Raw genomic sequence first — 25,206 nt, forward strand, 5'->3', positions numbered from 1 at the left:
CTTGGTGGAGATTTTCTAGGTGTTGGTCTCTGTCTGCGGGGTTAGAGCAGATACGGTTGTACCTCAGTGCTTGGCTGTAGACAATGGATCTTGTGGTGTGTCCGGGATGGAAGCTGGAGGCATGAAGGTAGGCATAGCGGTCGGTAGGTTTTCGGTATAGGGTGGTGTTAATGTGACCATCACTTACTTGCACCGTGGTGTCTAGGAAGTGGACCTCCCATGTAGATTGGTCCAGGCTGAGGTTGATGGAGGGGTGGAAGCTGTTGAAATCGTGGTGGAATTTTTCCAGAGTCTCCTTCCCATGGGTCCAGATGATGAAGATGTCATCAATGTAGCGTAGATAGAGAAGGGGCGTGAGTGGACGGGAGCTGAGGAAGCGTTGTTCCAGGTCGGCCATAAAAATATTGGCATATTGTGGGGCCATGCGGGTGCCCATAGCGGTGCCACTGATCTGGAGATATATATTGTCATTAAATTTGAAATAGTTGTGTGTGAGGATAAAGGCACAGAGCTCAGCAACCAGTTGTGCTGTGGCATCATCAGGGATACTGTTCCTGACAGCCTGTATTCCATCAGTGTGTGGGATGTTTGTGTAGAGAGCCTCTACCTCCATGGTGGCTAGGATGGTGTTTTCTGGAAGGTCACCAATGCATTGTAGTTTCCTCAGGAAATCAGTGGTGTCACGGAGATAGCTGGGAGTGCTGGTAACATAGGGTCTGAGTAGAGAGTCTACATATCCAGACAGTCCTTCAGTGAGAGTTCCAATGCCCGAGATGATGGGGCATCCAGGATTTCCGGGTTTGTGGATCTTGGGTAGTAGATAGAATAACCCTGGTCGGGGCTCTAAGGGTATGTTGATTTGTTCCGGTGTTAGTGTAGGGAGTGTCCTGAGTAGATGGTGCAGTTTCTTAGTGTATTCCTCAGTGGGATCTGAGGGAAGTAGCCTGTAAAATTTGGTATTGAAGAGTTGTCTGGCGGCCTCCTTTTGGTAGTCAGACCTGTTCATGATGACAACAGCACCTCCTTTATCAGCCTCTTTGATTATAATGTCAGGATGGTTTCTGAGGCTGTGGATGGCATTGCGTTCTGCACGACTTAGGTTGTGAGGCAAGCAATGTTGTTTTTCCACAATTTCTGCCTGTGCACGTCGGCGGAAGCACTCAATGTATAGGTCCAGACTGTCATTTCGACCCTCAGGAGGAGTCCATGTGGAGTTCTTCTTCTTGTGCTGTTGGTGGGAGGGTAACTGTGTATCAGTGCGCTGTTCAGTGTTGTCCTGGAAGTATTCTTTGGGTCGGAGATGGCGAAAGTAGGCTTCCAGATCGCCGCAGAACTGTATCATGTTGGTGGGGGTGGCAGGGCAGAAAGAGAGTCCCCGAGATAGGACAGACTGTTCTTCTGGGCTGAGTGTGTGGTTGGATAGATTGACGATATTGCTGGGTGGGTTAGGGGTACCACGGTTGTGGCCCCATGTGGCAGGTAGGAGTTTAGACAGCTTACAGTCCTTTTTTCTTTGTAGAGAGGTGAAGTGAGTAATGTAGATCTCCTGTCTTATTTTAGTGAAGTCCGTTTGTATGGAAGTTTGGTTATTGATGAGAGTCTCTAGGTTGGAGAGCTCTTTTTTGATGTTTTCCTGTTTGCTGTATAGGATGCTGATCAGGTGGTTCCTCAGTTTCTTTGATAGAGTATGGCATAATCTCTCACTGTGGTCTGTGTAGTATGTAGATAGCAGTGGATTTTTTACCTTTAGTCCATTAGGTATGATGTCCATCCGTTTACATTTGGAAAGGAAGATGATATCCGTCTGTATTTGTGCAAGTTTCTTCATGAGGTTGATGGATTTCCACCCCAACAATTTCTTCTGTTGGGTTTCATTCTCCCAGCCAAATTTTGTTGAAAAGTTTAAGAAATATACCTTTGATTGTGAATGAACACACCACTGTTTGTGTCTAACCCATATATCATTGGGATTTAGAAATATCTTTGTACTAACACGGTTGTTTATCTGCCACTTCTTCAAAAATGCATTAAGAACGTTTCATTGTTCCTGAGAAGCACAATGAGACTAAAGTTGAAAGATAACAGTTTCTAAATCCTACCTTTAGAGCATAAAGAAATCCTGATAACAAATAGTTACCTTTAAATGCTATTAAATGCTATCTATATATCAAATTGGCCAAAACACGAAGCTATTCTAGAATGGAAATAATGTTTTGAAACTCTTGTCTCAAACCAAATTCCCAGCTAACTGGCCAATATGCAAATTCTGTGGTTTAAGTTTCCGGAGACATTCCAAAACTGAGCAGATGGAAAGAGGAGGAGAGCCTATTTGGCTATTTATACACTATGTTCAACTAATGGCTGAGGATTTATTATTCAAGATACAAAATGTTCTTTTGGGAGAGAACCTCTGATCTCTTGCAGAGTAAGTGTACTAGGAACATGGAGTAGGACATGAAAGCATTGTCCAGGGCACTTTGCAGAAGGCTGTTCATAGTCAGTATCCTGTTATGCTGTGTGTACATTAAAAACAGGAAAATTGTTTCATAGCCTTGATTTTGGGTCTGGGATGATAAGAAATGCAAAAGATAACAGCCCTTTGATAAAAAGATTAGCACTTCATTGAATTCAGGCTTCATGTTTTACTTCTTGGTCTGAGACTTGCAGTTTCAGCAAACTTTTGAAATTAAATAATTCCCTTTTATTCACATCCAAAATATCAGTTGATGTTAGGCACAATTTGCAATTAGATTAGAAAGGATTTAGGATTGGAAAAAAAAATCCTCAAGAAGCCTGCCCTCCAAGTTTAGAAACATTTAGAGGACAAAGTTAGATCTTTCTTACATACTGCATCATAAAGTTGACATATAGATCGGGCCAAGATTTTTGTTTTACAGTGTTTCACCCCAATGAAGACTTAACCAAACTGCTTTGTGAACTTGCCATTGTGCAAACATATCCTGAAACCGGATTGTTTCATATTGCGATCTCAAATGCAATACAATTAAGTTATTTCAATCTGGAAATCATTTCTTGACCCTAGAAGTTTGTAATTTATACAATTTAAGTATGGGTATGCTGCTCTAGAAATGTACTCTTGAGTGAAATGCAAAAGTATAGCATTGCTGTTTGTTTAAAATCCTGTTTATCTGACACTACAATTGTTTGATTTACGGGGTTTAATGTGTGTTCCAAGATTGTTTCAAGGTTTCTGATTTTTATAGTGATCTCTCTCCTTTTAGCATGCCATCTCTTGTGAGGAGGAAAGCTTATGGCATCCCAGCAAAACTGCACTGGAAAAGAGCCACCATCTCCCTAGTAGTCTGCCACTAAGGAGTCAGTACATTGAGCCATGATTTTTAGAGGCTATAATGCAGGATAACTTGTTATCAACTCTTTGTGTTTTGCAGCAGTAGCAGCCACTGGCTGTAACCTGGATAAAGTAAATATTCTCCCTAGTGCCTTGATAACTCCACTTATGCCGACCAGTGTGATTAAGAATGAAGATGTGGCTCCAATGGAAGTTACAGCTGAAAAAAGATCTCCCACTATCTTCAAGGTAAGTTAAATTATGAGCCCACTGTGCTGGTTATCCAAGTTTCGGGCATGACAGCATGTCAGACTATTTCATGGTAGTGTGTAGCAGAGGAGAGAAATAGGAGAGTGGTGAAAACGTGATAGCCCAAATCCAGTCAAACCTGTAATCCAGACATGCACATAAAGCAGTGAGTGATTCCCTTAAAAGTCATCAACAGCACTCTGACTCCTGCACCTTGTCCTCAATGAAACAGACTGTGGAGCAGCACAGGTGTACAAGTTCTATTAGTAGCTTGCTGGCCCAAAGTCTCTGTTCTCCTGTTGCACTGTGTTCAGCCATAAAATCAAACACAGCCAACCTCCAGAAAGCTACTAATCGTGACCTGTCCTGAGCAGCAGCCTGTTCTGTTGACTTGGAAGAATGAGGAGCAGCAAAAAGGAAAAAATCAATAAATATACAGCTGAGTTGTGAAGTGCTCATCAGCTATGAAAATCAGGTCAACTTTTACACAGTTGTCTAAATATGCAATTGTTTAAACTTTTTGCACCCAAGTTTGAAACTGTTGACCTATGTGGCTACGAAATGAATGCTACCACTTCCTGCTAAGAATTTAGACTACCTCCCACGAAGGAAAAACTGTCTGGATTCTAAGGTCTGGTCTACACTACGCGTTTAAACCGATTTTAGCAGCGTTAAACCGATTTAACGCTGCACCCGTCCACACAACGAGGCCCTTTATATCGATATAAAGGACTCTTTAAACCGGTTTCTGTACTCCTCCCCGACGAGAGGAGTAGCGCTGAAATCGGTATTACCATATCAGATTAGGGTTAGTATGGCCGCAAATCGACGATATTGGCCTCCGGGTGGTATCCTACAGTGCACCATTGTGACCGCTCTGGACAGCAATCTGAACTCGGATGCACTGGCCAGGTAGACAGGAAAAGCCCCGCGAACTTTTGAATTTCATTTCCTGTTTGTCCAGCGTGGAGCTCTGATCAGCACGGATGGCTATGCAGTCCCAAATGCAAAAAGAGCTCCAGCATGGACTGTACGGGAGATACTGGATCTGATCGCTGTATGGGGAGACAAATCTGTTCTATCAGAGCTCCGTTACAGAAGACGAAATGCCAAAGCATTTGAAAAAAATCTCCAGACAGAGGCCACAGCAGGGACTCAGCACAGTGCTGCGTGAGAAGCATAATGGAAAGCCAAAGAATCAAATGGACGCTCATGGAGGGAGGGAGTGGGGACTGAAGACTCCAGCTATCCCACAGTCCCCACAGTCTCCGAAAAGGATTTGCATTCTTGGCTGAGCTCCCAATGCCTGTAGAGTCAAACACATTGTCCGGGGTGGTTCAGGGTATAGCTCGTCAATTTACCCCCCCACCCCCACCCACCCCCGGAAAGAAAAGGGAAAAAAATTGTTTCTTGACTTTTTTCAATGTCACCCTATGTCTACTGAATGCTGCTGGAAGACGCGATGCTGCGGCAGTGAACAGCAGCATCCTTTCCCCCCCTCCCCGGTGGCAGATGGTACAATACGACTGCTATCCATTGTCATCATCAGCCTGTGAGTGCTCCTGGCTGGCCTCAGGTGAGGTCGGCCGGGGGCGCCTGGGTAAAAATAGGAATGACTCCCGGTCATTCCCAGTAGATGGTACAGAACGGCTGGTAACCGTCTTCATCATAGCAACTGGGGGCTGAGCTCCATCAGCCCCTGCCCTTCATGTCTAAAGAAAAGATTCTGTACTGCCTGGACTATCATAGCAGCGGGATGCTGGGCTCCTCTCCTCCACGCCACTTAATGTCCTGTCTGGACTATCATAGCAGCTGGAGGCTGCCTCACCCTCATTTTATCTCACTAACAAGTCACTGTTTCTTATTCCTGCATTCTTTATTACTTCATCACACAAATGGGGGGACACTGCCACGGTAGCCCAGGAAGGCTGGGGGAGGAGGGAAGCAACAGGTAGGGTTGTTGTAGGGGCACCCCCCGTGAATGGCATGCAGCTCATCATTTCTGCGGGATCTGACACGGAGCGGCTGTGCTCTCTGGTTCTCTGATACACTGGTTCTCTAGTACACTTGCCCCATATTCTAGGCAGGACTGACTATTTTTAGATATTATAAAGGAGGGATTGACTCGGGGAGTCATTCCCATTTTTGTCTTTGCGCCCCCGGCCGACCTCAGCCAGGGGCACCCATGATAGCAGCAGATGGTACAGCACAGAAGGACTGGTAACCATCATCTCATTGCCAATTTACAATGGCAGCAGACGGTACAGAACGGCTGATAACCGTCTCTGCAATCATGCAAAAGCAAATGAATGCTGCTGTGTAGCGCTGCAGTATCGCCTCTGTCAGCGGCATCCAGTACACATACGGTGACAGTGTCAAAAGGCAAAACAGACTCCACAGTTGCCATGCTATGGCGTCTGCCAGGGCAATCCAGGGAAAAAGGGCGCGAAATGATTGTCTGCCGTTGCTTTCCCGGAGGAAGGAATGAGTGACGACATTTACCTAGAACCACCCGCAACAATGATTTTTGCCCCATCAGGCACTGGGATCTCAACCCAGAATTCCAAGGGGCGGGGGAGACTGCGGGAACAATGGGATAGCTATGAAATAGCTACCCACAGTGCAACGCTCCAGAAATCGACGCTAGCCTTGAACAATGGACGCACACCGCCGACTTAATGTGCTTAGTGTGGCCACGTGCACTCGACTTTATACAATCTGTTTTACAAAACTGGTTTATGTAAAATCGGAATAATCCTGTAGTGTAGACGTACCCTTAGACATGCTTCCCCCATGTTTTGTCAGAACAAAAATCAGCTTAAAAGTTAAGGGTTGCAAACCAATTTCCCATACTGAATTAGCCTATCAGTTTTTACTGTTAATGGCTCAAAACCAAAAACTGAGCAAGTTATTTTATCCTATAGCTTCACAAATAGGAATTTCCCACACTGATGCACATCAACCTTCCTTGCTGTACTGCAGGAGTCGGCAACCTTTCAGAAGCGCTGTGCCGAGTCTTCATTTATTCACTCTAAGGCCTGGTCTACACGGGGTGGGGGGGGAGGTTGAACTAAGGTACGCAACTTCAGCTACGCGAATAGTTCGAACTACTTACCCGTCCTCATGGCGCGGGATCGACGTCCGCGGCTCCCCCGTCGACTCCGCCACCGCCATTTGCGGTGGTGGAGTTCCGGAGTCGACGGGAGCGCGTTTGGAGTTCGATATATCACGTCTAGATGAGACGCGATATATCGAACTCCGAGAAGTCCGATCCGGGCGGGTAGTATGGACGTACCCTAATTTAATTTAAGGTTTTGTGTGCCAGTAATACATTTTAATGTTTTTCAAAGGTCTCTTTCTATAAGTCTATAATATATAACTAAACTATTGTTGTATGTAAAGCAAATAAGGTTTTTAAAATGTTTAAGAAGCTTCATTTAAAATTGAATTAAAATGTGGAGCCCCCCGGACCGGTGGCCAAGGCCCTGGCAGTGTGAGTGCCACTGAAAATCAGCTTGTGTGCCACCTTCAGCACGCGTGCCATAGGTTGCCTACCCCTGCTGTACTGGATCACACTGCTGGTCCATGAAATCCAGTGTTTTGTCTACACTAGTCCACTATCTGATACTTCAGAGAAAAGTGAATAAACCCCCACTTCATATATCTAGCCAATTCTGCAGAGTACAGGAGTGAAAATTCCTTCCTGGTCCCATTCAGCATCAGTTTATGCAGTGAAACAAAAGTTTTGATCGTCCTTATTTTAGCATCATAATAACAAATGTTATTGGTTAAAATTTTGAATCCCCTTTTAAAATCAGCTACAGTATTTGACTGATCTCTTGTGGCAGTGCAAGTCATCTTATTAACTATAACCATATCCTAAGGCATCAGTGAAGTTTTCTAAGCATGACCCGAGTAATCCTACACACTTCTTAATGTGTACTGCTTTTTTTTTTTTCCCCACCAGGCTACAAAGGTGGTTGGACCAACTCAACAAACATTAGAAAATATGTCCAGCATATCAGGAAATGGAACCTTTTCAACTGCTGCTTCTCATTTACCTTCTGAGAGTGAAAAACAGCAGCAGATACAGCCTAAAGTGTATAATCCAGAGACTCTGACTACTATCCAAACACAGGACATTTCACAGCCTGGTAGCTTTCCAGCTGTCTCTGCTCCCAGCCAACTGCAGAATAGTGATGCACTATTGCAGCAAGCTGCACAGTTCCAAACTAGAGAGTCCCAATCCAGAGAGGTGTTACAATCAGACAGCACTGTAGTTACTTTGTCACAGTTAACTGAGGCTTCGCAGCAACAACAGTCAACATTATCAGAACCAGCACAGACACTACAGCAACAAATTTCATCAAGTATTTTCTCACCAGCAAACAGTGTGAGTCAGTTACAGAACACTATACAGCAACTGCAAGCTGGAAATTTTCCAACCAGCACTGCCAGTGGAAGCAGTGGAAATGTTGATTTGGTCCAGCAAGTCTTAGAAGCTGAACAGCAGTTATCTTCTGTTTTGTTTTCTGGGTCAGATAGTAGTGAGGATGTTCAAGAGCAACTCAGTGCAGACATTTTTCAGCAAGTTAGTCAAATCCAAAACAGTGTAAATCCTGGGATATTTTCCTCATCAGAGACAGCAGTCCATTCCAGGCAAGAGAATCTTTTGTCTGGAAGAGCTGAAAATGTACATCCACAGCCTGAGAGCTCATTGTCCAATCATCATCATCAACAGCAGGCAATGGAGACTTCTGCAGCAATGGTGATTGGAATGCAGCAAAGTATGTGCCAGGCTGCAACACAGATGCAATCTGATCTGTTCTCCTCAGCAGCTTCAGGAAATGGAAACCTCCAGCAGTCCCCTGTTTACCAGCAAGCTTCCCACTTGCTAAGTGGGCTATCAACAAGCGAAGAGATGCAGATGCAATGTGAGTTATTCTCTTCATCTTCTGGTGTTTCAGGAAATGAAACAACTACTACTGCTCAGCAGCAAGTCTCGACCAATGGCTCTACCATGTTTCAGACATCGAGTTCTGCAGATGGAGAAGAAGCTTCTGGACAGAATAAACAGATGCAAAACAATGTGTTTCAGACCATGGTTCAGATGCAACACAGTGGGGAAAGTCAGCCTCAAGTTAACCTTTTTTCATCTACGGAAAACTTGATGGCCGTTCAGGCAGGTGGAACTCAACAGCAGGGAGGTGGACTATTCCAGCAAAGTGGGGAAATTATGTCTCTTCAGTCAGGAAGTTTCATGCAGCAGACCCCACATTCACAGGCTCAACTTTTTCACTCTCAGAATCCCATTGGTGATGCTCAAAACATATCCCAGGAAACACAAGGGTCTATTTTTCGTAGTCCAAATTCCATTGTCCACAATCAGACCACTTCTTCTTCTTCGGACCAATTGCAGCCTCCAATGTTCCACTCCCAGAACACCATGGGTGTATTGCAGAGCTCTTCTGTACCTCAAGACCAGCAATCAGCCAATATGTTCCTTTCCCAGAATTCAATGAACAATCCTGTAACTCAAGAAGAACAGATGTCATTCTTTACAACACAGAATTCCATTTCTCCACTTCAGACAGCCACAAACACTGAGCAGCAACCTTCTTTCCAGCAGCAGGCACAGATACCCCACATTCAGAACCCTATGATTCCCCAAGATCAACCCCAAGCTCAGCCCACTCAGCAGGGTTTGTTTCAGCCACAAGTATCACTAGGCTCCCTCCAATCTAGTACAATGCCCCAGAACCAACAAGGGGCTATCTTCCAGTCTCAACATTCAATGGTTGCTATTCAAAGTAGCACTCCATCCCAAGAACAGCAGCAACAGCAGCAGAACATGATGTTCAGTACTCAAAATACAAGTACAATTGCTTCTCAGAAACAGACTATGATTTTCAACCCAAATCAAAATCCAATCAGTAATCAGGAACAGCAGAACCAATCTCTTTTTCATGCACAATCCAATATGGCACCAATGAATCAAGATCAACAGCCTATGCAGTTCCAGAGTCAAACAACAGTGACTCCACTTCAGAATCCTGGGTCCAGCCAGCCAGAGACACAGCAGCCCACCATGTTTCATAACTCACCCCAGATTCAGTTGGTTCAAGGATCACCAGGTTCTCAAGAGCAGCAAGTCACCCTCTTCATCTCTTCAGCTTCCATGTCCGCCTTGCAGAATAGCATGAGCCAGCAAGAGCTGCAGCAGTCTCCCATCTACTCTTCTCAGAACAATATGACAGGTATTCAAGGAGCTGCTTCTCCTGCACAGCAACAATCTTCTTTGTTTCACAATACAACAGGAAGTGCTATCAACCAACTGCAGAATTCTCCTGCTTCATCTCAGCAGACTTCAGGAATATTCCTATTTGGGATTCAAAATAGTAAGTGTTAAAAATCCTTGATTCTAATATTACGGTTTAGAAAAACAGCTACTTTGGAAGCTACCAAATTTAATTGTGTTTGTACAACTTTGTAGAGGTGTAAAGCGCTAAGTGGTAATGGTTACGGTCCTTTTGTTGAAAGTGTTAGTCATTAAAGGCAGGAAGTAAGTAAGTTACACCCATGCCTTTTGAGAAACTTTGCATGTTCCACTGAAGGTGACAGAAAAGTTTACGTGTGTATAAGCCAATACAGTTGCATTTCTGTTGGATATACACCATTTATCCCAAAATACTAAAGATTATCTATGAAACCATGATGGTGGAAAGGAAAATGTGAAATCTGTGCTCAGAGTTAGGCTTCATAGAAGAGGATCTGTTCTAAATAGTTAATTCATGCTTAATACTTATATAGAGGTAATAAAAGGACGTGTTTCAAAAAGTCAGTGAAGTTGTTTTTAAAAATAAAGAGCTCGTTAGTACCCCATATTTTCTCCCTGTGAAGGTACTTGCATTACTCTAATCAAGTTATTTCTCAGTCTTCTTGTTTAATAAGCTAAACAAACCGTCAAATTATTTTTGTGGTGCTTTTCTGTGCTCTCTCCAATTTTTCAATGTCCTTTTAAAAATGTAGACACCAGAATTGTCCCCAATATTCATATATCAATTTTTCCAATGCCATGTCAGTGCTAAAAAGGCCAATTCAGTTAGGGTGGATGTGACCCATTCCCAACAGCTGACAAGATGTGAGTATCAACAGAGGGAAAATTATTTTTTGTAGTGACCCAGCCACTCCCAGTCTTTATTCAGGCCTAATTTGATGGTGTCAAGTTTGCAAATTAATTCCAGTTCTGCAGTTCCTCACTGAAGTCTGTTTTTGAATTTTTGTTGAAGAATGGCCACTTTTAAGTCTGTGATTGAGTGTCCAAGGAGATTGAAGTGCTCTCCTACTGTTTTTTGAATGTTACAATTCTTGATGTCTGATTTCAGCGCTGTAAAGCGCCAGTGTAGACAGTGCACCAGTGCTGGGAGCCGCACCCCTCATGGAGGTGAGTTTTTTAGAGCCAGCGCTATGCCACGACCATGCGCAGTGCTTTAACGTTGCCAGTGTAGAATAGCCTTTATAGACCCCTATGTAGCTGCCAGTATAGTAGGATCCACTTAATCGCCTCCCTGAGAAATGGCATACCTTTTTAATTGGGATGATTGCCAGGGAATGTATTCAATGTAGTGCATTTAATTAACTTGAAACAGTGGATAAATGGCACAACTGATGTATTTAAACAACACGCATCTGGTTCTGCATGTAGCCTAGTCCTAGTAAGTTATACTGGTGTTAGCTGATATTTGCTAACATACATTTCCCACCATGCAGTCTTCAGTGTTTCTTCAGGCTTCCTCTCTGTTACTTTTATATACACACGCACACGCAAATACCAACTAACTAATATATATTAAGTATTTAATTGCTCTGCAGTTTGCTTTTCTCTAAAGTAGTTTGTGAAATTAAAATGAACCTCTCAGGAAAAAGTACTGTGTTTTGCTGAGAACCTGGATAGTGCTGATCCTGCTGGGAGTTTCCCCATTGATTTCATTAGCAGGAACAGGATTGGCCACTCTATTTGTTATTTTTTTTAAATTCTGTTCTCTCTTTCCATAATAAAATAACCAATTAAAATCCTTCAGCGATAGCTGCTTGTCTTATCTAAACTGGGAAAATGAGTTACGCTTGTCCATGGTAGGAATTTTTTTCTAAACAAATGATAGCTGGCATTTTATAGTCCTAGTGTAAGCAGGGCAAGTTGTAGTTTTCACATGGGTGAATGAAATTCATGGGAATACATGTACATAAGATCATATTCAAAAATATGTCAATAACCTGATTGATGAGATGTACACAACTTTTATTTTACAGCCATGTGCAGTTCTGTATTGCTTGAATTACTCTATATTTGCTTAATCTCTAGAGATATTATCTAAATGCAACAGAAACTTCAGAGAATTCAGAATGAAGCCAATCTATGAAGATGAAGTTCTGCAAAAGTTTATACCAGTGCTTCAACACGTTTGTTCCTATTTTACCTAGCAAGTAGTGATCAACTCAGTTAATGTCTATTCTAAAGTTTCTTGCCAGTCATGATAAATCTCCAGCTGCATTTAATTCCAGTCCATGTTCAATATAAAGTAATTCTAACTGTGTTTAAGGGTGAATGGAACTCCTTTTAGTACATATACCGAGAGAAAGGCACCTTACCCCATTTTAAAGCATTTTTATTTCTTCAAAGCACTGTACTGATATCCTCCTGATACCCTATAGTAACGTGACATGGAATATATGGCAATTTAAGACTACTTCCAAAACTATGCGTTCAGGGTGTAGTTGTCATGATGCATGGATCTTGAACCTGGGTTTGCAGGAGCAGCCATGCTCCAACCCTCCACCTAGCCGCCTGCTGACAGTCTGACAACTGCTTGCCAGGAAGACCAGTCCCAGTTTGAGGCTCTACCCCAGAGGTGCTATTAGTGGAGTCTCAGAGCAGCTGATTGTCCCACTGGCCCTACTTAAGCCAGCAGCAGGAACAAGAAGCTGTCTGAACGACTAGGCTCCTCCCTGTTCTGAACTGTGTGCCTTGTGCTTCCTGCTGCCCCGATTTGAGTTTCTGGCATCCTGACCCAGCATGACTCCTGGCATCTGATATGTGGTTCTGATCTCCAGTTTGTCTCCTGGCTGTGACTCCTAGTATTCTGACCCAGCCTGACTCTGGTTCCCAACTCGGGGTCCTGATCTCAACTTTGTCTCCTGCTTCTGACCTCCCGGTATCCTGACTAAGCTGACTCTCGACTCCTGTCTCATGAGTGTGGACTCTGGCTCTGACCACCAGGTCTGGCTACCCACAACCCAGCCATGACAGCTTATTTGGACCACAATAATGCTATGGGACTGAGCCCAGTGCGAGAAATATGGCCCAGCAGCACCACCACAGTCACTGGATGCATCAAGCACTGCAGGCCCAAGTCGTGCAGCTCATCAGGGAGAAGTAGTGGCTGCAGAAGCAAGTGTGGCAGCTCAGTTTCAAGAATGCCATGCTGCGACCACCACTTGCAGTGCCTTGCCCTGAACAGGGGCCTGCAATATCCTCGCCTGAATGGTTCGACGAAAGCCACCAGTGGTTCAAGGGTTTCATGAGCCAGTACCACCTTCTGTTTCTGATGTGTCCCAATAGCTATGCCTCTGACTAGTCCAAGGTGGCCTTGGTAATCAGCCTGCCTACAGGAGATGCATTAGACTGGCCTCCCCTGCTGAAAGGCCATAGCTGGTGCTGTTGAACTGCAGTGCCTTTCTCCAATCAATATCAATCAACTTTGACCCTTGCTGAGCTCGAGCAGCCAAGGGCACACTTAGAATCATAGAATCATAGAATTCAAGATCAGAAGGGACCATTATGATCATCTAGTCTGACCTCCTGCAAGATGCAGGCCACATAAGCCGATCCACCCACTCCTTAAGCAAGCGACCCCTGCCCCATGCTTCGGAGGAAGGCGAAAAACCTCCAGGGCCACTGCCAATCTACCCTGGAGGAAAATTCCTTCCCGACCCCAAATATGGCGGTCAGCTGAACTCCAAGCATGCGGGCAAGACTCTCCAGCCAGACCCTCTGGAAAAAGGCTAACAATATCCTATCATTGACCCTTTGTACTAATTACCATTGTGGCACGTTATTGACCTATTGACTAAACCCGTTATCCTATCATACCATCCCCTCCATAAACTTATCTAGCTTAATCTTAAAGTCATGGAGGTTCTTCGCCCCCACTGTTTCCCTCGGTAGGCTGTTCCAGAATTGCACTCCTCTGATGGTTAGAAACCTTCGTCTAATTTCAAGCCTAAATTTCCTGACTGACAATTTATATCCGTTTGTCCTCGTGTCCACATTAGCACTGAGCTGAAATAATTCCTCTCCTTCCCTGGTATTTATCCCTCTGATATATTTAAAGAGTGCAATCATATCTCCTCTTATCCTTCTTTTGGTTAAGGAAAACAAACCGAGTTCCTCAAGTCTCCTTTCATACGACAGGCTTTCCATTCCTTGGATCATTCTAGTGGCCCTTCTTTGTACCCGTTCCAGTTTGAATTCATCCTTCTTAAACATGGGAGACCAAAACTGCACACAATACTCCAAATGAGGTCTTACCAACGCCTTATATAACGGGACTAGCACCTCCTTATCCCTACTAGAAATACCTTGCCTAATGCATCCCAAGACCACATTAGCTTTTTTAGCGGCCACATCACATTGCCTACTCATAGTCATCCTACGATCAACCAGGACTCCTAGGTCCTTCTCCTCCTCCGTTACTTCTGCCACCTCACAGCGGATACAGACTGGAATGAAGCAGCACAGCTCTACCAGTTCTGGTGGTGCTTGCGGAAAGAAATCAAAGACTAACTGGCTTGTGTAGAGATGCCTACGGGCCTAGATGCCCTTATGGATCTTGCCATCTGCATAGACTATCGGCTGCGAGACTGAAGGGAGGAGAAGAGAAGTTCCCTGCAGTCCTTCTACCCGCATACCATGACCTCATCTTCTGTATCACCTGGTGAACCTATACAAGCTGATACAGCTTGTCAACAGCTCACTCATGAAGAAAAAAAACAGTGCCATCAGGGTAGCGGTTCTGGATTGTTATCTGATTTAGTGCTTCTACTACATGCAACCTGGTCACATCATCTCGGCCTTCCCAGTACAAACACAATGCAACTTGGGGAAACAAGCCAGTCCAAGCACAGATGGGGGGAATCGGCCTGGTCCTTGAGAGAAGAGAATTTCCCTGTACTCTAGTCCTCTCTGAGAGATATCCTGAGCTCCATCCAGGGGCTTCCCATTTGTAGGTGCCTATTGAGCTGTCAATCCAGGGGGACCCCTAACAGATTCCTTTCCAACAGGCCCTCATCAATTCAAGACCAGCGGACAATTTTATGGATGCAACTACAACAACAGAAGTCCATGCCAGACATGACAAACTATTGATGGCTCCCAGATGTCTTCAGGTCCAGTTGTGGAAAAGACTGTCCCCCTGGAGGTCTTTATTCAGGGACACAGAGAAATGATACAGTTTGGTGTGATCCATTCCGTGCATTTTCCCCTGATCCTTGGCATCTCCTGGCTAACCCTTAATGATCCCCCTCATTTGCTGGCAAGAATAGGTCACTTTCCCATCAGAATTCTGTCAAAGGCTTAGCCAAGGACCAGTAAGTGTGGCAGCCAGGCCTAAGTAGGTTTAATGGCTCACATTGAAATGCCTACTGAAAGAACTATGGAACTCCCCCCAAGTACTGTGACTATGCTGATGTCTTCGAGTAGAAGAATGCAGAAAGCCTCCCTCCACATCAAGACTGTGATTGTCTCATAGAACTGCAGTCAGGTGAAGATTCCATTTGGATGAATATATGCAATGTCAGAGCCTGAACTGGCTGCGTTGCAAGAAAACCTGGCCTGGGAGTTCATCCGCAAGTCAACTTCACCAGCCGGTGCCTCAGTCCTTTTCGTAAAGAAGGACAGCATCCTCTGCCTCTGTCAATTACCGAGCACTAAATCAGATAACAATCCAGAACCGCTACCCACTGCCTCTAATCCCTGAGTTGTTGAACCATGTGGGGGCCACCCATGTATTCATTTAACTGGCTCTCTGGAGAGCATAATACTTTTATTCATATTTGCTGTTACCTCTGAATGCATGCTGTGTTGAAGTAGTTCTGTGACTTGTGTGGATTAAGTTTGGCAGTTCGTCTGCAGTTGGGTCATTGGATGTACTGCCAGAAGCAAGGGGGAAGCTGATAGCTAATGGCAATTGCAGATTTATGGCTATCTAGTGTGTAGATGGATACTGGTGACCGAACTGAAAGGGGATGCATACATAGCTAATACTGAAGGAGGCCGGGCACACTTCCCACTGGTTGCTGGGATATTAATAGTGTAGTTTTAACAGAAGCCCAGATCTTCAAAAGTACTTGTACTAATCCCAGTTTGTCCTTGTACACTGGCAAACTTGGATGCCTAATTTATGTGAGTGCAAAAGCATGTGTACTTTTGTGCATCCTCTTCTGGAGATTTGGACCTGAATAAAGATGTTTACACTAGTATGTTAACAAACTCTTTTTATGAATGGATTTCCAAGTTTCAATATCCATGTGTGAAGACTTAGATTCTATTCCTGGCCGTGCTGCTAGCCTGATGGGTGACCTTGGGCAAGGCACTTCACTACTTTGTGCCTCAGTTTCCCCACCTGTCAAAGGGCACAACAGTACTGACCTTTGTAAAGCACTTTGAGATCTACTGATGAAAAGTGCTAGATAAGAGCTAGGGATTATCATCATGGTTTATTGTATTTATGTTCATTTCTTTCTTAACAGACTGTGGCCAGCTCTTAACCTCTGGACCATCTGCATTGCCAGATCAGCTGATGGCTATAAGTCAGCCAGGTCAGCCACAGAGTGAGGGGCAACCTGCCGTGACAACGCTTCTGTCCCAGCAGATATCTGAGAATTCTCCTCTACCTTCATCTATGACAACTAATCAGTGTATAGAGAAAATAGATGACTTGCTTGTGTCATTACAAAACCAGGGGAACAACATGGCTGGCTCATTTTAATTGGCCAAGTAAGAAGTGAATTTGGGTCTGTGGGTCTTCTTGCAATGATATTTAGTAAGTTTGTATATATACCAAAGAGCCTCTTGTTTTAACAGACGATGACTTTGCAATGAAGTCACAGTGCATGCTGAAATCAGTTAATATCTCTCTATGCCCCGGAAGCAAGTGTATAATTTCTGATAGTCCAGAGTAGGGAGTATTGCTGTTCATCAAGAGATCAGAATCTGTAGAAAATAATTGATCAAGTTTGGGTTTTGTTCTTGAATTGCTATTCGTTGTTCTGTCCCCTAGCATTGCAGTCTAATAATTTTAATGGCAAAGGTAAGGTGAATGGGTCACTTTCAGCTTGACCTGGCATCTCTGAGAACTGTCACCAAATCTGGCTTTAGTTAAAACTTTGGGTTTATTGTGGATGCATTAGACTCCACTTCAGTCTATAGCAGAGGTGGGCTAACTACTGCCTGCGGGCCACATCCGGCCCACAGGACCGTCCTGCCCGGCCTTGAGCTCCCAGTCAGGGAGGCTAGCCCCTGGCCACTCCCCTGCTGTCCTCCCTCCCCCGCAGCCAGCACTCTGGGCAGCGGAGCTGCGCGCTCCTGCTGAGCAGAGCGGCAGCGTATCTAGCTCTGGCCGGTCAGCGCGGTTGCCAGACATGCTGCTCTGAGCGGCATGGTAAGGGGGCCAGGGCCAGGGGGTTGGGTGAGGGGTCCTGGGGCATAGTCAGGGGGCAGGGGGCAGTTGGATGGGGCAGAGGTTCGGGGGGGGGCAGCGAGAGGACAAAGAACAGGGGGGTTGGATAAGTGTGGGAGTCCTAGGGGGCCTGTCAGGGGGTGGGGGTGTGGATGGGGTCGGGATGGGGAACAGGGGGGTTGGATAGGTGTGGGGTCCTGGGGGACCTGTCAGGGGACGGGGGTGTGGATAGAGGTCGGGGCAGTCAGAGGTCTGGGAGCAGGGGGGGTTGGATGGGGGTGGGATCCCGGGAGGGGGTGGTTAGGGGACAAGGAGCAGGGCGGGTTAGATAGGTTGGAGGTTCTAGGGGGGCATTCAGGGGGCGGATAGGGGGTTGGGGCCAGGCTGTTTGGGGAGGCAGTTTTACAACCCCAGTGTGGTCCTCGGGCCAAAAAGTTTGCTCACCCCTGGTCTAAAGTCTTCAGAGCCCTTCCCATAGTGCTGAAGTAGTTTGTGTGAGAGCAAGGAGTTGCAGGAAATGGTGTTTATTGAAAAGGCACCACTTGCTGAATCGTTGTTAGAACTGAGCCAATACAACAGCATGGAGCTAGGAAGTGTCTGTTGCTGGAAGGTGCCTTTTTCCCCCACATCGGAGGTAAAGCTCTGCTCATGCATAAGCATTAAATATATATGGGCTCTTCAATCCAGGTATAGCCACAGCATCTGACTATAACCACCTTGTGTAATTATCAGAGGGGTAGCCGTGTTAGTCTGGTTCTGTAGAAGCAGCAAAGAATCCTGTGGCACCTTATAGACTAACAGACGTTTTGCAGCATGAGCTTTCGTGGGTGAATACCCACTTCTTCGGATGCACTTGTATTCACCCACGAAAGCTCATGCTGCAAAACGTCTGTTAGTCTATAAGGTGCCACAGGATTCTTTGCTGCTTCTTGTGTAATTATGTTCTGCCTCCCAAAAAAACCCTGAAGTTTCAATTGGGTGCTCTTCACTTTCTGAGCTAAACAGTTTCGTAATGATGTTGTAAACTGGAAAATAGTTATCATATTCTGCCCCAAAGATGGCTGCATTTTGGCACTGGGTGTAGATTTGTTTCTGTAGTTTGTAAAGTGCTTTCAAATGAAGGAGCTACATGCAAGATGAGACTTCACTAGTTATGCCTAACTCTGTTTTGTTTTTAATTTCAGAAATTCTGTGAAGGAAAAGATGATTTCCAAGATCCCCTCAGACCTTGTGGCTCTGGATTAGGGTTTATGGAGCTGAACTGTTCTGTTAAAGAATGGCCTATACCCAAGCAAATGTGTAGACTTCACTCTCTTTTCTAAAGAGCACATATGCTGCCTACTGCAGTGTCTAGCAATTGAGGCTATAATGATAGCATTTGAGACTCCTGAAGCCAATAATGGCTGAAAAGCTGTGCTTTGTGTTACAGGGGGTGGAACTGGACGGTTACCACATTCCTAGGCCCCATTAGTCAATGGGCTGCTATTTTAATTCAAAGCATGACTGCTCAGCTATTATTGATAGAAAATAACACGTTATCATGTTTACTTTTTCTTTTCTTCCCTTTCTCCTTCACAACCCCTCTGTCGAGTCGGAAAGCTTGTGAAGCAGTACCATCATGTGCCCTAACTTGCGCTGTGATTCATGGCATAGCTGTCAGGGAAGGAATTGCAGTTTTTACAGTAGAGCTGAAGGACCATTGCAGGGATGTGTTAATCGCAGCAGGTGGTAGTGGTGGTGATGTATATAATATACAATCAGAAAATGTGCTACAATTCTAGGAGCAGCCAGAGAGATGCGGGTGCTTCCCATCTGAGGGTGTGATTAACAGCTTTCTGTCTGTACTGATGATTTTAGATATAAACTGCATAGAGTAAGAATTAGGTGGCTCTATCAAAATGAAGGGAAAAGTCACAGTAAATTGTGTTCTAAAATCCTACCTTCTAAAATACCTTAAACTGAAGAGAGCAATCTGCCTAGCTGAGGAAACAACTGCTTAATGCCTCTCACTATTTTGGCATAGATTAGAACTTGAACATTATTCTCTCTCATGCCAGGCTGCCCTCTTTCATTCTTTCCATGCTCTTCCCTCCCTCCCCCTAATTTTATATAGTTTGTTTCCTAAGCAAATACAAAGATGCTACTGGTTTTAGAAACTGAAGTAACTCTTAGGTGTCCAAGGCACCTCTCACTGTGGTACCAAAATGCCAAGCCAGTGGCTGCATCTTTATACATGATCAGGGTTTGTGGGAGTGAGAAAATGCTGGTTTCGTCTCCATGCCCCAGACTTCCTGAATCCTAGAGAAACCCTGCTTTTTCCTGTTGTTGCTGATTTAAAGTCTTAAACTTTATCCCATATGGGGAAAAACAACATGTTTTAAAGAACGATGAAAAATTATCATTTCAAGCTGAGCTGCTGCATCTTTGTAGCTTTCTCGGTTCATTGCAGGTTTGAAGCATCCTTTTTACTAGCAGTCCTCATGAGCTGTAGCCTCTCTGAGGCCATACATTAATTAAAAACAATTTACTCATGTTTTATAGTATCTAAGAATAACCCACTCCAGGCCATGCAGTTGTAGGGTGAGGAATGTGGATTCTTTCAGATGTTCCAACTAGCCCAAGAGAAATGTGGTGCCTCATTACAACCTCAGGCAGATGTTTTCTTCAGTCTTTTCCCTCTCCTGCATGTAGAAAGCTGTTAGTGCAGGTTAGAGCCAAACAGCTGTCATGAGTGGCTACTATGCTTTGGTGTAGCATAGTTGGTATGCTGTCACTTTTCATTTTGGTTATTTTAAATAATGGAGAGTAGCCTGTAAATGTTTGTTACCCGAGTCTGTTTACTGCGTGTTTTTTCTAACTTGTGCACCTAGTTGAGCCATGTAGAGTTGTTCTTTGGTTTTAACGGTTTTTCCCGTGTGTCAATTTGTCACAATGTTCATTTTCTCTTTTTGTGTGTGTCTCTCTCTCTCATTGAGAGGCATTGAATTACGTTTTCAGTAGTAAGGCTTCTTGCCGATATGAAGGGAACTTTTCAGAAAGAGACCTGCTCTGGGTCATTTAATTTTGAATACAGTTTTCAATCGTTCAAGTTTTGGATGGTTTATATCTAATGTGTGTTTCATTTTTTTGGAAAGCTATATTTTGTATTTAGGAAATGGTATACTATTTTGCTATTTGTACTGAGTGAGTACAATGGCATAAATATAAAAATTTATATATATACATATATATAATAATCTTTTTGCCACACATTTTTGTGGTAAATTTGTGAGTTTGTCTGATGTTCTACCACAACGTGGCGTCTGATAATGGTGGGGGTGAGGGTGGGGTTTGTTATGTCTTTACTAAGTATTTAAGTACTTTTTGCAACATAAATAGTTTGTTCATCTTGGGCCATTCCATCTGGCAATATGTTGTTTCAGTTGGCTCTGGACAACTTCAGTGTGTGTTTGTGTCTGTCACACAGCAGTGGGATGTAGTAAGGAAACCCATTTAGACAACTGTCTGATGGGGTTTCATTCAGAATGAGCCATTCAGCTTTTACTCTGTCACTGTCTATTTAATATTTTATTAGCTCCTTTGTGTTGTATCTTTTAATTTATAATTACACTAATGTTTGAAATTATAATCATGTTAAAGAACATTTTCTCTACTTCATAATGTCCAGAGCTGCTTTTTAGCTCTGAACCATATGCTTTTCTTCTGATACTTTTTTCCATAGCAGGAGAAAAATTAAAATAAAATCCTTTGTTATGGTTCAGGACATGAAAGCGCAGCCTGTCAGCACTGAATGAGCGCTGTATGAGGATGCATAGAAGGGTTCTGCACAGCATCGGAATGAATACACCTTCCGTTTGTAATCAATTTGTAAGAAACTGGCGACTTCTGCAAGAGCAGCGTGTTCACACTTAGTCCCAGAACAAGAATGTTTGGTGATATCTTGATGGCTGCGTAGGCTGACGGTGGGCAGAATGAGGTGATGGGGATGATAAACTGACTTGTGTGCTGTTTGTTTTGTTTTGTTCTTTTGCAGGAAGAGCATCCTCATGATGAAACGTTGTTGGTCAGTGCCAAGAAACCAGGGACCAATTCTCCATTTAATAAGATTGGTGTCCAAAATAGAACCTTTTACCAGGACTGCTACAATTCCCATTGTGGGGGGAATGTTTAAATGTGTGCATATTTTAGGTTGTTTATTACAAGGGCTGTGCTACCATATTCAAATGACTAAATAGTGACATCTGTATTTTCTTTTGTGTCAAATTTACTGTGTCTGTTTTAGGTCAATGTTAAATGTATAACATTTTGAACATGTGATTTGGTTACAAAAAGTATTTGTATTCTGAATGAAGGGTTTGCTCAGTGGTTGACAAGTGCTCTCGCTGCTGCTTCCAAACAGCTGTTACCGAGGATAAAGAGTGGTTCAATGAGCCAGCAAAGGCCTAGAAAACAGCTCACAGAAGTTGTTTCATGGCAGAAGGACCTAAGTATAATGCGAGCCACATCTTTGTTCCCTCACAGCCCTGCTCATGCACTGTTTTGATTTCAATAGTTGACGATGACTTTTGGAGCTTATCCTTTGTTTTTCTTTTACCCCCTGACTTATTTATTCCATAATACGTCTTCATCAGCATGGGTATTAGAGGAAGAGCACAGAAAGTGGATTGCCTATAGAGTTATTGAGAGGCAGGGGAATCAAGTCCAGACCAGTTTGGTTTGAAAAGTTAGAAATTACTTAAGGTAAATGAAAAATGTGCATCTTGAGTAGTCAAAAAATGACACTGACTCTTGCCCCTTGCATCTGATAAACATCACCTAAGAAGCCAGATTGCCAAAGATCAAATGTTGGGGGCATTATTGCAAAAGAAAATTTGCTTTCCCATCTGTCAGGCCAGTGTTCGCTGATGGAAGTAGGTGGTTTTATAGCTGTATGTACTGGATGGAAGCTGGAAAGCTGTAGAACTATATTTGTAGGGTGGATTTTCTGTGTAGTGTTTGTCTTTTTCATAGAACCATAGTGTTATATGGGACCCCAGAGATCATGTAGTCTAACCCTCTGCCAAGATGCAGGATTCATTATGACTAAACCATCTAAGACAGATGGCTCCAGTGAAAACCTCCAGTGACGGAGATTCCATGCTTCCCTACGCAGTTTGTTCCATTGTTCTACTGTTCTTACAGTTAGGAAGATTCCTGAGCTTTTCTCTTTCATGAACTCTCTATTAAACCACCTTTAATCCAAAACAAACAAACACACACACACTCTCTCTCTCGATCTCAAACTAGGTTATATTCTCCAGCCTTAAGTCACTTATCCATTAACTTCCCTGATTCTCCTAAACCCCATTTTTTGGATGTTGTCTCTACAGCATATCTGATCTGTACTGCACACCTAATAATAATAATAGAAGATATACCAATCTCCTAGAACTGGAAGGGACATTGAAAGGTCATCGAGTCCAGCCCCCTGCCTTCACTAGCAGGACCAATTTTTGCCCCAGATCCCTAGGTGGCCCCCTCAAGGATTGAACTCACAACCCTGGGTTTAGCAGGCCAATGCTCAAACCACTGAGCTGTCCCTCCCCCCTGTTTCCTAATAACTCACTAATATCCAGGGAGATGCACCCTGCTAGCTACCACAGTCCATATATCTTCTACCTGTGTCATGTTGTCTCCATGTAAACAACACGAGTGTATAAAAATAAACTGTTAAACTATTATTCCTTTAATGATTAATAAAGTAGGTGGATAACACTTAAGCTGTAGAAAAAGCTAAGACAAGTATTAGCCAAACATTTCCTATGGCAGGAGACGATCATCATCACTTTCCACTTCACAGCTCAGTCCACTAGTTGGCACTAGTTGACTTCTACTCTTTCAATGGTTATCCAAGCCAAATGCTCTACTATTATTTCCTTTGTCAACAAAAACAATTCAAGAAGTCGTTTCAGCCTTGCTGGGCCAAAATAAACAGTTAATGACCAGACCTTTTGTTTGGCTAATTTTACATTATTATCAGTGTGCTCAGAGCCTGTGAATGGACACTTTTATTTATACTCAATTGAAATAAAAAATAAATAGGTTAGTGTCTGTCAGTCTTGACAGCATCCCTTCTCATGCTTACACCGAGGGCATGTTCAGTTGCACCGATGCACATTTCTCTAATCTACATAAGCCGTGAGTTTTCCAGTGCTCCTGCTATGACTTTGATTAGGGCACACTGACCAAAAAAGCCTCATTCTGTTGCTCTGGTAAGCTTTTTCATTCTCGGAGATTGTCCTTTCCAGAGGCTTTGGAAGGACAACCACACAGGAGCTCATATCCCTTCTCTGACAAAGCCAAAACAACCATATGAGCAGCAGGAAAGATGCTTTGTTATAAAATGTCTTCATTGGAATAAAGAAATTGAACACCCAAAAAGGTCAAACTTTTATAAATTATAAAAGCAAAAGATGATCTCACCCATCTTGTTTCTCTTATTGACCAACTTCTGTTGGTGAGAGAAACAAGCTTTTGAGCTACACAGCTGCTCTTCAGGTCTGGGAAAGGTACTTAGTGTCACTGTTAAAAACAAGGTCCGACAGATAGTTTAGTGTAAGTAGTTATATATTCTAAGGGGCCATTCAAGGTGAAGGGGACCATTGACACTCTGTAGTCGTAGCACAAAAAGGGGGGTTAGTGGGTTACAGATTGTTGTAATAAGCCAGAAATCCAGTGTCTCTATTAAGACCATGATTTTTAGTTATGTATTTAAGCTCCCAGGCTCATCTTTTGAAAATGTGCAGATTTCCTTTGAGGAAGAGGACTGGTAGGCCTGGGAGCTTAAATTCATAACTTTGCTGAGTGTTAATGGGCCACTTCACCTTGAATGGTCCCTTACACTACTTATGCTAAACTATCTGTTCCACCTTGTATTTAGCTGTGAAATTCTGAGTACCCTTCCCAGATCCGAGGGAGAGCTCTGTGTAGCTCAAAAGCTTGTTTCTCCAACTGAAGTTGGTCCAGTAAAAGATGTTACCTCAGCCACCTTGTCTCTCTAATATCCTGGGACTAACATGGCTACAACAACACTGCATACAAGAAGAGAGAAATTTAATTACAGAATTTTATTTTCAAATGCATCTCACACATTGCTCTGTTACTTAACAAATTATCAGGCTGTCTATTCAAACTATGTACCCATTTGCAGAGCTCTGTCTATACAAGTCTTTATCTGAACAGTGGAAGCATCAAGCATGGTGAGGAATTGCTTAGTGTTCTCTGAACTTGGAACTATAGGTTGAAAGTGAGAAAAGGTAAATTTAATCTGACCACCGGGAGAGGCAAGAATTCTCCCAGTGAGAGATCTGTTTCTGTGGACTAGTCTTGCAAAGAGTGTGGTGGAAGACCTATTTGAGATGTTTTAAAAGCTAGCTGGATTGATAGTCAAGACCATATTGTAAGGCTCTTGAGTGTAGAATTTTGATGAGTCTTTCGGGACAGATTTTGATAATTCTACATACAAAAATATTCAGACTTGCAGTCCTGGTAATGGTGTGTGCAAACAGCCAGTTGTGTGTGCAAATGTACACCTTTGTGTACAAATAGTTGCCTACTAAGAGCCAGACTTTGTGAACTCTTATATGATATGTGATGTACACTACTTAGAGACAATAAAAGATACGACACAGCAGAGAAAATCTGGTAAAAATGCACATATAAAAATGTGCTTTTGCGAGAGAATGTAGAAAAGTCTTTTTTTCCCTTATATAATTTCGTGTATATATGTAAATATACTGTGCATAAAAATCCTTGGCTTGTACATATGTATATAGTTGGAATCAGATGATATGCCAGTGTTGTTGTAGGCATGTTGGTCCCAGGATATGAGACACACAAGGTGGGTGAGGAATATCTTTTATTGGACAAACG

At 43.5% G+C, this 25,206-nt stretch overlaps 1 protein-coding gene across 1 annotated transcript in view; it reads left to right on the plus strand.

Moving 5' to 3' along the window:
- NFAT5 (nuclear factor of activated T cells 5) overlaps positions 1–24,067 on the plus strand; it is a 134,421-nt gene extending 110,354 nt beyond the window's left edge. Inside the window, exons 11-14 of the mRNA XM_044987477.1 lie at positions 3,411–3,559; positions 7,527–9,957; positions 16,367–16,613; positions 18,480–24,067. Coding sequence (XP_044843412.1) covers positions 3,411–3,559; positions 7,527–9,957; positions 16,367–16,605 — 2,819 coding nt within the window. The 3' untranslated portion in view covers positions 16,606–16,613; positions 18,480–24,067. The remainder of the gene's footprint in view (positions 1–3,410; positions 3,560–7,526; positions 9,958–16,366; positions 16,614–18,479) is intronic.
- Positions 24,068–25,206: the final 1,139 nt, after the last annotated feature.

Source organism: Mauremys mutica, chromosome 14 (genome assembly GCF_020497125.1).
Source record: "Mauremys mutica isolate MM-2020 ecotype Southern chromosome 14, ASM2049712v1, whole genome shotgun sequence".
NCBI classification, from domain to species: Eukaryota; Metazoa; Chordata; order Testudines; family Geoemydidae; genus Mauremys; species Mauremys mutica.